The 14350-nt window shown below is 40.3% G+C and overlaps 1 protein-coding gene across 1 annotated transcript in view; it reads right to left on the reverse strand.

Moving 5' to 3' along the window:
• Positions 1 to 14350, reverse strand: part of nt5dc1 (5'-nucleotidase domain containing 1) — a 69936-nt gene that overhangs the window by 11973 nt on the left and 43613 nt on the right. Inside the window, exon 9 of the mRNA XM_044377250.1 lies at positions 4696 to 4817. Coding sequence (XP_044233185.1) covers positions 4696 to 4817 — 122 coding nt within the window. The remainder of the gene's footprint in view (positions 1 to 4695; positions 4818 to 14350) is intronic.

The following is a 14350-nucleotide window of genomic DNA, read 5'->3' on the forward strand; positions in this document are numbered from 1 at the left end:
CTACATCTGTGAAGTACTCCTTTAAAGCCCTGAAACACTTGCAACTGACTTGCAATTTGCTGAGGAAAACTTGACTTGACTTGGACTTACCCTTAAGGACTCCAGACTTGAATTGAGACTTACTTTTACAAGACTTGTGGCCTGAATTGTAATTTTTTGATTGATTTAGGACTTGCAATACAACCCAGGAAGGCCAGTTTGAGTAATAGATGCATGAGTTTTAGGATTTATCAGAGTCTAAAGGACTGTACAGTAGTGTTCTAATACTATATGGATGAATTTAACTGTTCTTTAATGTAACTATAACTTACGGCTTAAACAGTGCAATTATAACCATTACCGGGTTGTGTTGAGGCAAAAGATGAGCCAGCTTCAACGTTTTTGCCAGATGATGCATTTTTTGCCGGTGCCCTTTGTGTTGGCACTACTGCTGTGCTGCAGTGGTCTCAATCAATGAGGGTGCTACATTTTTAGTGTTAATGTTTGTCTAACGGTCTTAGTTGGAATGGTTGAGTCATGTGGGCTCTCACTGATTCCGCAGTGAGATGATGGAGAGCCAATGTAAACAAGAGGATGGTAGAAGACAGTTCAAAGTCTTGCAAGACAAGCTATTATTGGTTTATTATACAGTCGACAGGTCAGAGCCGAGGACTTCAATAGGAAACCCATGTGGCTCAGTGTCTGCTGAACGTCTCGTACAGCACATCAAGGCTTCCTGTGCTCTTAGTATCAGAAGTAGCTTACCGCAGGTCTTAGATGACATGCAGTGTGGGGATGTGGGCCCCTTCTCTTATCAGCTCGTCACTCAGAGGGGCAGTTAAAGCTAAAGCCGGGCCCAGGTAAACAGAGCTGCAGGCATGAAGAGGGACCTTAATGAGCCCATTGTGCTGCACACTGTGTGGGGCCGGGAGCACAGGGAGAGCAAGGGGCCAACGAGACAATAGTCATTTGTCTTATATTCAGTCCTAAAATGTTATATTCCTCTTAAGTTGTGACAAATTCTGCCAACAAAATGAGATCATTGCACATGGTTTCAATGCAGTTTCAGTTTAAACCAGGCAGAGTGAGGTACATCTATATACAGAAATGAACCAGAAGCAGAAAGTTCTTGTGAAGTAAGTGATTTGCATTTAAAACACGTGAAATCATATCAAAACTGAAAGATTTTGACTTGGATTACAAAACGGGATTAATATTAAGAAATAAAAGGGCGACTTATTAACCCTAACCCTAACCCTAAGAGATAGAGCATTATCTTAGACTGAAAGATCCAGTGCCTCTTGAAATTTGAACAACTAATTTATCTTGCTTTCTAAAATGTCAGCCAGTTTAAATGTTCACTGGGAAATGATTAACCTGATCTCACAGAAATGCGTGAAATGACCTCTAAACACGGCGTTATATGTCTAGCACGACAAAGGATCCCAACTGACTTTCCATTTGCATCGTTTCTGTGGTACCAGCATGTAATTTTAACATATTATGTGCCACCACTACATAATGCGGTGTTAAGAGGTCATGGTTATGTATTTCTGTGAGATCAGGTTGGAAATGATAGACCTATTAAATAAAGTATTACCAACTATGATAGCATCGCATTCCAAATCCTCCGTCTTGTACTCAAAATGATCAAGACTAGCCATATTTAAGCCTCTGAATCAGTGTGATAACGACACGTCAGCCCAGCCATGACCCCCAGCTGTTCCAGCACTGTGAGCACTAAGAGCAAACTGTAATCTTCCCTGAATCCTGTCAGGTGAAAGTGGAGAGAGCTGAAAACACAGAGTGCCTCGGGTCACCCCGGAGGAATGCTTAAAGCAGCTATAAGTGCAGGTTGACACTGAATTCCACAAGAGCTTTCTCCACGTGGCTGGGGAACAGAGGGGGCATTGAGCCGAGGGGAGGGGGGTGGGGGGTGGGAGAGAGGAGCTGGGGATGTGGATGATGACGAGCGCTGCTGGGTGGACTTGGGGTTGGCTGATGCAGCTCTATCTGTGCTTTATGTGTAACATCAGGATTTTTAACAGTTGTTTACATCTTTTACTCATAAGTCCTGTGAAATACTACACTTCCCAGAAGTTTAACAGTTCTCATGGATGTCGCTGTTATCAGAAATATCAAGGTTCAGTATGCCTACAGCAAACTTGGTTGTATGTCTTTTCATATATCTAACTTCAAGGCTCAAGCTTGCTTTTATTGCCTCCCAAGACACAAAACTTTCTTGGTTTAATACGATTTCTCTCTTCTAAAGGTAAAAGTGTTTATATTGGTTCCAAAGAGCCACACTTGAAAGACAGAGCAAAAAACCTTCCATCATAGAGAGGGGGTAAGACGCGATGAATTGTATTGTAAGGATAGGGGCGCACATTTTTGGACAGTCTCTCCAGTCGTGTGAAAAATGAAAAAGAGAGCTTGGGGGAAAAGTTCAAATATTGCCTACTTTCTCACCTCCGCACAAGTGGTGATATCACTGTGTAAAGTGGGCATGATTATTGGATTGTCTGTCAGGCAAAAATTGCCCATCAAAAACAAGCCCCCAGAAATAGCGCTGGGCTGTGAAGCCAATTTGACATAGTGTAAATACAACGCCCACAAAATGACTCTTTTTATTATAGCAATTTGATCCACTCCAACAACATTTGGAAAGTCTAAAAGAGACGCATGGTCAAACTATTTTATCCCCATTAAGTCAGCCGGCTTGGCCAGCGGAAGTCTCAGGACTCCAGTAAGCATGCTCTATGGGCTCAAAAATGCAGAAGCATGAGGAAGCCTGCGGAAACATGGTGGAAACACAGCAGAGGTTTTTGGCTTCAAGCACCACTGAGCAACTTTCATAGAAATGAATGGGTGCCATCTTTAAAACATGGTATCCAGTTCTCCTTAATACATCCTCGGTCAAAGATTATAGCCTCCCCTTCAATTCCAGTCAGAGAGGAGCAGGTGTGTCTTAAGCATACTGAGACCTTTACCTGTACCAAACCTGGGCATTGTGGGTAACTAAATCAAACAGAAAAGGCATTTTTTGGAAACTTCTTGTCTAAGTCATGCCAAAAAGTGGCACAACAAAATGTATTTGTGTACCTGTGAAGTAGGTGTGGCTGAAAGCTTGATGACAACTCTCGATGTAGTAGTAGTAGTACCGTCTGGTAGTAAACTAGCTCGCCATCGACTCTTGTCTCACGACTGACTGCTAACCATGCATCTTTTGTGGAGCGGTGTACGGTGGAGGAGGATTATATAAAATTGTATGGTGCAACACAACTGTTATTGAAGCTTCCTCCATTTTGGTCTCTTCAGCTCTCCGTTCCCTCAGCGTCAGCACTATTAAGATGGTTTCATGGTGGTCAATGACGCAATTTTGTCTGTCAAGGTTCACAAAAATGTAACTCTGAGAAAATGTATTGTGCAAAGTCATTTCACAGCCACAAGTGAATCCACTGAAGGTGGAAATTCCACTGACGTGTACTGATTTCAGTCCAAAGTTTCACTGTTACAAATGCTACGTTCTTTTATTGTTGTTAAATGAGCAGTAATCACTTTCAAAATTCACTCTGTCACCCGAAATTCTACGATTTATATCATCCGACAGATTTTTTTCACTTCAAAAGTAGGCACCACAAGGACTTCTCCGAAAACACTCATATGCCTCTTGAGCTTAGTTGGGGACCAGAGCACCATTTGATAGATATTTCCTTCAGATGTGGCATTCCAGTATGGGACAGCTCATTTCCCCACCCTGCAAAATTCCATAAGCCAAGTAGCTTTCACTGTGCTGTCTGATGTGAGATTTCATGGCAGGCTCAGGTTCAGACTGTGTTGAGGGGCTGGGATGAATCAACAGTTCCTTTAGGTCTATTTAAAGAGACATTTTTTGTCCTTCTATTTGTACTCACTCTTTGACTGGATATTTTATTTCTTATTTTTATGAGCATACTACCATAAATCCCTGAGAACTGTCAACGCTGATGTGACGATAAAGTATTGAATCTTGAGATCAAAACTCAAACTTACATGTATGAACTCAGCTGCATTACTAACCAACCAGGAAATGTCATGTGTGATTTGACAAGTCTGACCTGATTTTAAAAGCGAAGTTTTTAATATGAAGGATTTTGATGCTTATTTCTTTTTTATATTTTGCCACGAAAATGTGAAATATAAATATGTGAAATAAAAACTATGTAAATGTTTAAAATATGTAATGCAACATTGTTCCATAGATCGAACAATTGGAGTTTAACAAATCTTACAGCACCCTTGGCCAGTCAGAATCCTAGTATGAAGAGGCACCAACTTGCAAGTAAACTAAAACCTTCTCTGATCATCTGTCTGTTGCAGGGCTCAAGAAAAAAAGTAATTTATAAAGTAATATTCTACCATAGCAAAGAGGTAAAAAAAAAGAAGTCTTTCATCTGTGTAGAAAATGACTAAGAATGGGCTGCATTGTACATAGGAGGCTATCAGTGAACTCTAGCATGCTGGCACACAGCAGCCCTGTTGACAGTCATGCCAACAGCCACGTTCCTCCTCTCCATCACACCGGTGTGAATCTCCCTGAGCTGATTCATCGTGAAACCCTCATCTCTTTCAGCCTCTGCCAACAAGCAAAGTTGGAGTCAACCACAAAGCGAGCCTAAGATGTTCTGCACCTAGATGTCTGACTTGCTCCTGTAATATACGAGGCGGTTGGCATACCTTGGGATCTGGTTTTCCCGTCATGGTCTTGAGCAGCTCGTGGAGGTGTGGCCAATTTCCCTGGGAGTACCAGCCGGGTTTTTCCAGCGACGGAAGGCCCTCACTCTCCTCCACGTCGTTCACTGGGTGAAAGAAAAGAGAATCAGACCGAACAGCCAGGTGCTACAGGAACAGACAGTCCTCTACCACCAAACCTCTCTGGCAGCATCAGCAAGGTCACAGAACAGAACGGCAGAGGCAGAGTGACTTTGCCCTGATCTTTGATTTTTCTTGTGAATTACAAGATAATTTAAAGTCCCCCTCCGTTCAAAAATGTGTCTGGCTTCTAGTTCCTTCACTTGGCTGTTTGACAGTCTCTGTTTGTTTTCACATTCATCTGCTGAAGGGGGAAAGTTGCTCTGTGCTCACCTTAAATCTGAGTTTAACACATGTACTTATGCTAATCGTGGTCCAATATGAAGTGTGATGCTTATAGAAAATCCATATAAGCCAACAATTATTCTTCAAAGCAGAGTATTTTTATGTGTCGTAAAACATGTCTGGAGGGAATCTTTAACCAATTTAGGTCTGTGAAAATCATTCAAATAAGTCAATCTGAGAGGGAAAAACTCCTCTTTGATTAACTGCTCAAAACTCAGACATTTACAGCAACAAGGGGCCACATATTGGCCTTTTTTTGATTGAGACAAATAATACAACATATAACATATAAGGCACATACACACATATATGCATACATACATACATGCACACTCATGTATCTGAGGGTCACGTAATATGGCCAAACCACACCCTGGCCTCCAGTCTAGACACACCATGGGATTGATATGCTATGACCAGAAGAACCAATCTAATTGCCCCAAATAAATGCTATAACATATACACATGTACAATACATACACACACCTACAAGGTAAGGTTGGGAATCACTCAACTAGAGTTACTTTTGATGGTAACCCTGCTGAAACTTTTGCCACTCTAAATTGTCTGAAACTTTACATTCAATGGCATGATTCTCTTTCCTCATGTCTATTTTCCTATCTCAATAAAAATATGACAAAAAAAATACTGATCAATGACATTTTTTGTTGAAACAGACAAGAGCAAAACTACACAAGAAGTAACTTTTGAAAACTGACATTTTCTTCAAGGATAAAATGTTGTCAATGCATCATTTTAGCCAGGACTCTGTCCAAAAATATTTCTATCTCAAGATTAAATAAAGTTCTGATAACTAATGACAAACCATCTTCAGATATGAGAAAAAAAATCTCAAGCATCAGAGAAAAGGTCTACTTGTTTATTTGATTTTGGACATTCACTCTCAGTACAGAGATATCTGAGCTGCTGTTGTTCCAGCAGCCATTACCTCAACTCAGCTCAGCAGTGGAGGGGAAAACCAGGCTGTGAGTGAAAGCAGAGCAGTGATGACGGGCCAGTCGTGCCCCTCTTGTCTCAATCCAACCCCACTAGAGGCCATGTGTCCACCAGGACCGCTTCCCAAAATCCTCACATTTACCCTCCGAACATGGCGGAGTCATGCGTTCAGCCGTGCAAATCACCCGATCACACAGAGCTCGTGAATAATGACTGAGGATTTTCCACTTGCTGGCTACATGTTTTGTGTTTGCTTAAGAGAAAAAGTGATTCCGTGAAAGAAGTCCAACTGAGTATGAGAGCAGTTTCGTCTTAAGACAATATTTATACAATGAGAGGAGACAAGCAATCATCAGTCTAAACAACTGCAAATGATATACAGTAGTAAAACAGTGGTACAGTATATTGTTTTGTCATGTTGCATCCTGATTCAATATGGATTTATTCTAGTCGACAATTTACACAAAAACTCCAAATTACAAAGTAAAAAGATGTTTAAACATGACTAAGAGTCTACAGCCATGCAGGCTTCTCTGAGAGGCTGTGCTTAAAGTCCCACTCCACTCAAAAATGTCTTTTTCTTCTTGTCTCTACTGTTGGATGTTTGAGCTTCATCGTGCAGAATGATGTATGTGCAGAGTGTTTTCACATTCATCTGCTGAGGGGGGGAGGAGTTTCTCTGTACTCATTAAAAATCAGATTTTAAAGTGTGGGCCTACATGCATGATTTTGATTACAAATAGTTTAGAAGCCAGTCTTGGTCCAGCAGAAAGTTGAAGCCTCCAGTAAACAAACACTGAGAATGGACTTTACAGTGAAGTGGGAGACACAAACTTCTGAGATGAAAAATATTTACATACTCATGGATTCTGGAATTTAGAGAAGGAGTAGATGACATGTTAAGGATTTTAAAGTGGTAATTATATTTTTCTGTGGAAAAATTTGATCAAACCCAGATTATTGTTCCAAGCAGAGTATTTGTATGTCTTAAGACATGTCTGGAGAGGATCTTTAATGTTAATGTCAGCCTGTGATGATGCATGCTAACATTCGGACAGACTGACCATGCCTTCCCTAGAGCTCTGCTGCTCACATGGCTAAAAATGTTTCACTTGAAAATGGTCGAATCTAGTAAAATCAAATATCAGCATGACATTTAATAGATTTTTGACCATTAGGAAGCAAAGGCACAAGCTTCAAATATAACACTGACATATTATCCCCATAAGTTGTTAGCGAACAGTTACCTATTTACACATCCAGCAGACACAGAGCAACTTCAGCTTTCATTTGGAACCATGTTGTTATCTACCTGCTGTCTGCTGATCTGAAATTCACTCTCCTTTTACCTGTTTTGGTCTCCTCTAACTTATGAGAAAAATCTATGGCTCTTTAGCTGCTAAATGCTCCTCTGTGTTCACTGGCTGGTTGCTAACTTTGCCTGTCTGTTGGTTGGTGCTGAGTAGGATGTGTATAGTGGGTTTAACAGACTTAATGAAATGAGCTGCTGCTGCCAGAAACTAAGTTGATGAAAGCTGTGAAACTGAATCAAAACAGTAAAGTTACAGGCTGTAAAACCAAATAGATGAGACAAACAGAGAGAAACAGGCTGAAAACCTCTGTGGAGCAGAGAGGAACTGCAAAGTTAGTGATAATTCTCTGTTAGTTTGTCTCTATCAGCGACACCTTTCACATTACGTACAGTTATTCGATCCCATGTTAACATAAAAATGTTTATTAGTTCAACTAAACCCTTTCTTCTGTATATCATTTTCTCTCATTACATGACATTTTGTGTAATGTACAGTATCAGTCAAAAGTTTGGACACAGTTTCTCATTCAAGTGAATGAGAAGGTGTGTCCACACTGGTACTATATACCAGTAGCAGTACCAGTCAAGTAGCAACAACATGCACAAGTCAAGAGTGATGAATACCTTCTGAAGATGCTGCACATGAAAAGCAGGTTAGTGAGTTTCTGTAGAGTTTGTAGTATGAAGGAAATCTATCAGTGGTGTGTTGATTCTGTCATTCATCAAGAACACAGAAACAGAGAAGCTGCTCTTATCTGCAGGCTGACTTGATATAAAAGATGTCATAGATGTTCAGCAGGATGGAGTCAGTGATCCTTTTCACTGATCAGACGGGGCACTCGATGTGAATTACTGCAGCTGTAAGCTACAGTTCCACAGTGGTTGTGCTCACTCATGCCATGCAGTACCATGACTCCATGTAGTTTGCTGAAATCCTCAGTCTTCCAAACAGAGAGAACTGAGCGGTGCACAAACAGTGAAAAAGTACTTTACTTATTATTGTTGCTTATTTACTATATTGGTATTATTGGGTGCGTTTATGTCAATGTACACAATAAGTTTCCAATATTCTGTATGTCTGTATGCTTTTGCAAGCATCAGACTAACATTAAACATCAGACTAAGCATTAACTCTAATCAGATAATTATGATGTCACCATGAGTCACTTGTGGCTGCACTTAAGGTTTTCTGTAATTTCACAAGCCATTGGAACATTTTGTCCTTAGATTTTGTGGTTGTTTACTTGATGTTTTCCTTCTTGAAGTCCATGGAGGTGATGACACCCAGGAACGTGAAGGAGGTATAATGAGGTTGGCACAGACATGTCTGCAGACGGTCTTTATTATCTGGTCTGGTTTGCGGTGCTGCTGTCAGCACTGACTATAGCTTATTATCAAAGGGCATTTACACTAACCAGGTTGCTTCAGTGCCATTACACATGTAATTATACACTGTAATGACAATGGAAAACTGGTGGCACAGTTTGGACCATGACTTTGCAAAAATAAGCACTTTTTCATGGCCAAATATGGCTCCCTATTAAATTGTGTTTGATACATCATCATTAGTGTTCTTCGGGGTGAGTGAAGACAGAAAAGAATTCAAATTTCAGTGTGACTTTAATGCTTGCTTTTATGCTTTTTTCCCCTTGTCTTTATTTCTCAGTCTCACATCTATCTGTTGGTACTGTGCTGCCAATTTAGCCAGCACAAAAAGAGACTGGTGTCCAGGTAAAAGTATTATCCCATAAATAAGGAAAACACATTCTGATCTGTGAGAAAAGCTTTAATGAATCAGGAAAAACATTATGGAAATATGAACATAGTCAAATATTACTACCCAATGCTATCGTATAAGATTTATATGACAGCTGTCATGAAGTACCTCTAACTAAACTAATCAATGGCCTTTTAAAAGCAGTATGTTTTCCTTGGCTGTTATCTAGGAATCAATAGACTTCCTTCTTTGAAGTAGGTAATTGCTGCTCTGGACAGACAGCGGTCTTTAAGTTGAATGACTTGTATTTAAGACGAGCAGCAGCTGGTTAAAAGAAAATCCTCACTCTTGCTGACAAAACCATTCTACAGAGTATAGTCCACTGCAGGTTCAAACTGAGGTTAAATATGCTATAAATATTGTGACAGAAGAGAGTGAAAGAACAGGAATGAGCCCCTGCACTAGTGGGACTGCATATACACACACACACACACACACACACGCACACACAGACACAGGGGAACAGCTGTGAGGACACTGGACTTTGCGAGAAAGAGGAATGAGAGGTATGTGGAGCTCAGAGAAGTGTAAACTGCGCAGCTGAGACGAGTGGACAGCTTTGAAGACGTCCTGAGACATTTTCACTTAAATAAAAGATGATGATGATGATGATGATGTACTGCCTGATGTTAAGTAGTGATTTATGTCACACTTTTCTCTGACATGGTTATTACAGCACTTTTTAAATGACATTCTTCAAGGTTTTTTTTTTTTTACAACTGTATGTCTTAACCCTGAGGGAAAGCATTGGCTACAGAAAGCCTGGGGAAAGTTTAACCTTGCTTCACATCTGTATTTATTAATCCAGGACTTACTTTTTTTTTTTATTATTCTAAATTTGGAAGGCACCCACTTGATTTTGCTAACTGCTGGTGAAGTTATTAGCTGCAGATACATGTTGGAATACATTTTTGCACTGAATGAAGACTGTGGATTTGCCCTCCATGACTTCCATTGGAAGCACATTAGGAAGGACTCTCTTAATGGCTTGAAAAAAAGGTGAACCAATCCTTTAAGGGGTAAGATGGTTAAAGCAAAGAAAACCAATCAGCACACACACAGGATCTCCCGTTACAAGATGTTTGCAGATTCACAGATTCGCTCACAAATCATATATTTTTGTTTCAGGCATGAGGTAGAAAGAGAGAGTGTTTTGTGCATAAAAACAAAACTGAAATTTAATTTTAACTGTATGTGAATGAAATACAGTATGTCTTTCATGTTTTCTGATGTGATCTGTAATATAATGAAATGATCTAATAATCTAATTATTTTCTCTGCAGTTTGTTATTAAATTAAAACCTCTCTGTTGTAGTGGCCTCACAGCAGATGTCATGTAGTGCTGAATGCTGAAATGTCATAGTTCACAGTGACGAGATCTACAATGCGTCACAAATATAAAGCATGTTTGACATGGAGATGACTCACTACAGACCTGGTTATGTCACTGGGAAACAAGGGGATGGTGAACATGTCACGGCAGGCCTTGAGAAGATGCTGCCAGATGTGTATTCTGACTATTTTGACTGGCCTGTCCAGGACTCTGTGGAGGATATTTATTATTTTCAAAGTATATTAGTAGTATTTAAAAAAAGACTACAGAAGTAAATTAGTCTAATTTATCTGATTTGCAGAAAGTGCTGCTAAATCAGGTCCAGGCTGTTTAAGACATGTTGTACATGTCTAAATAGCAACAGTGCACAAAGTGTTTTCTGCTGCTGAACCTGGAATACTGCTTGATGAGAATATACTTTTGTGTGTATTCATCTCACAAGAAGAACGTATAAGTGAGGAAATATGAGTGAACTAGCTTAATGTGGTCATATCAACAAAAAGATCAGTGATCGAATAAGTTATTTGACTGTTTAGCGCCTAAAACCAGCTGCAAATCCTTAGTTAATATCCTCCCATAAGGGCAACAAGGGAAACTGTGCTCTAGACTGGAGTTTAATAAGACCTAGGATTAGAATGGGATATCACACATTTGAAGCTGTGGTTGTAAAATGACTCAGGGCTTACTGTACATACAGCACTGTAATCCCTGGGTTACATGTATTGTGAAAGCCCCCAGTTTTTTTTCCATTCCTGTGTTTCCAGAACCAAAGTCAAGTCTGGTAGGGAGAGGCACATTTACTACATCTGTATGGTATTAGACATCATTATAATGAGCTAAAAAGCCATTTTCGACTAGTTGTTTGACTTTGGCAAAGACGTCTATCCACACACCCATCAGTTACAGATGCTTATTTTGCTCAGGATTGAACAAGGACTGGAGTCTATCCCAGCATGCATTGGGCGAAAGGTGGGGTACACCTGACTAGGTCACCGGTATACCACAGAGCTAACACATTCACCTCTACTAGCAATTTAGAGTCACCTATTAACCAAAACTGCATGTCTTCGGACAATTATGAAAATGTATCCTACATGCTTTGTATTTTCTTTCACTTGCAACTGTCATGCACTGTATGATATTATGTGTTTGCATGTACTGACTTGTGTTCTTGCTACTCCTCTGCACAAGCTGTGAACAAACATTGCAAGTGGGCATTGTGCCTGGGAGAATGCATCATCGGTGTGACTATGTACTGTAATGGAGCAAGACAGGAGATACCATTGACTCATGTTCCATTCTGTTTTAAAATACAAACCAATAAAAAATGATCCCAAAAAAAAAGAAAAGCCTGCATTATTTATGAGCTGATAACTATACACTGTGTCATCTTAACAAATACAGCATGACGTTGAACTGAGCGTGCCGGTGAAGTGTTTAATCATAAGTCTTAAGGTAATAAACTATTGGTGTCAAATTTTGTTAGCTAATAAAAAAAGAAAAATGGAAGAATGCAGAATGACAAGTAAAAACAGGAGTGGCCAGTATGTGTGGAGGCCAGAGGAAGAGCAGATGCTGATGCTTTTTTTCTGCCAACGTGGCAAAACTCCGGAAGAGCGAGGGAGAGAGGGAGAAGAGAATACTTCAGTGAGTGGATCATCCTGTCTTCACACATATTGTAATGCATCCCCAGTGTTATTGCTGGCACCGAGACAATCCAGATGAGGGGAGCATTCCGGCAGGCCGCCCCTGCCAGTGCACACCTTCACCACCGGCATCCAGGATCAGAAGCTTACTCCAGTTACCAGGAAGGTAACTTGAGTTATGCAGGCTGCTGATGATGAGGATCTGAGCCAATGAAATGTTGGCAGATATTTATCTCACTGACACAACTAACAGCTGCTGGAAATCTTCATATTAAATATAGAACTTGAGGAGAATTGCTCAGAGTTACTCTTAACATAATACAAAGAGAGATGTATAATATTGGTCCAGGTGAAGATGTCTAAAAGGCACTGCTATGTTCATGCAAATTACAAGAAAAACAAACAGATTTTTATCGCTTATCTCTTGTGTATGTAGTCGTACAGACAGTTTTGGTTTTATTTGCCTAGGTTTTAACACCAGGGACATGAGTGCAATGACTGCAATGTATAAAATATGGAACTTTTTATGGTTTAAAGAAATTTTGGGATATGCTCTTATTTGTTGTATTTCTGAGAGTGAGATGAGAATAGGGCTGTGACAGTATGGATTTTTTCTTACCATGGGGCAGGTAAGAAAAAATGAACATATCCCCACGGTTTGGCGGTTTACCGACCACACCTGCAATCCTGTCTGACCCGGAGAGCAGTTAGCCCAGCTAGCTTGCTAGCTAGTTTGTCATTTCTCTCTGGGAGGTCAGAAGCAGTGTTGGGTAGTCTAGTTTATTGTCGATGGAGCAAATGTTGGCGAGGAAGATTGACGGGAGAGCTGGTCGACTTGGGTTAGCCTTTAGCGTAGTTTTGCGGCTGGCTCACTTGCCTCGCTTTCTCACGCACCGCTTTTGGCGTCGCCCTTAGCGATCGTTCTCATGGGACGATGATGAGGTCTTGCAGCCTGGTGCCTGGAGCAAGCCTAGGCAACGCAGATCCTCCAACGTATCACGTAGCCTCCTACATCTCCACTGTGTTACCATATATTACACAGTATATGCACAAGCACATTAGACTACAGTATATGGCAGTTGTGGTTGACATTTTTTTTTAAACAATGCGGTGATGAGCTCAACTGGCGGTAGGCATCACATGACCAGGGTATTGCACTAATTCGGTTATTATCACAGCCCTAGATGAGAAGATCGGAGTTGTTAGCCTAGCTTAGCATAAAGACTTGAAGCAGGGGAAACAGCTAGGCTGGCTCTGTCCAAACTTTGAAGACACACCTATAAAACAGCTATAAAATTCACTAATGAACATGTTGTATCTTGTTTGTTTAATCTGTACACAAACAGGAATGTAACAATGGTGATTTGTGGTTTTAAGGGAGGTTAAGTGCTGCAACTGTTTCCTGACAAACAACCGTTTATCTATCTGCTCAGCACTTCTGTAAAGTGTCTCTGGCTATAGTGCAGGCTGCCAGATCCGGTCAGTACATCTTCAGTTAACTGACACAAAGGTTAGATTTAAGCTTCATTGTAAGTATACCCACTTGGCAGTTTATTATGTCTAGCTATATGCAGGATAATACACTACTGCAGTAAATCTGACCTTAATGAAGGTTTATAATGTTCAGTTTTTATTTCCTCTGTTTCAAAGATGTGTTGATTTATTTTTATGGTCATTTTGGAGGCTGTGGGTTGTGTTGCAGGTGAAGTGTGGTTTATACTGGCTTTTACTGAGAAGTGTTTCTAATTTGTCCGTCCTATTTATATGAATTAGGGTTTAACACCTCTCAGTTTCCATCTAGGGATGGTGTTACAGTGGCTTCCTCACTGCAGATGTGTCAGGGCTTTTTCTAATGTCACCTGTAACTTCACATAGCCTAATAATGTGGATCACTGGTAATACATGCTAACTCTTGGCATTGAAAATTACACCAGATTAATGCTATAATAACTGTGTTAGTTAACAGGAATCCTAACATTAGCAGCTTATGTTAAAGCAGACAAACACACTGTTAAATCCATCCCTTACACGTTTGCTCTTGTATTTTTGGTTATGGCAATAAAAGGACTCTTTGGAGTATTGCTCTAACTAGTGGTCCATATACTCAACTTTGGCATGGGGACAGATCCACGTGTTGAAGTGTTGTTTATGGTAACTGTTTAAAAGAGAGGTCAACTCTCAGTCTCCTCATATTGTTTCTTAATGTGTAC

This window comes from Thunnus albacares, chromosome 16 (genome assembly GCF_914725855.1).
Source record: "Thunnus albacares chromosome 16, fThuAlb1.1, whole genome shotgun sequence".
Classification (NCBI taxonomy): Eukaryota; Metazoa; Chordata; class Actinopteri; order Scombriformes; family Scombridae; genus Thunnus; species Thunnus albacares.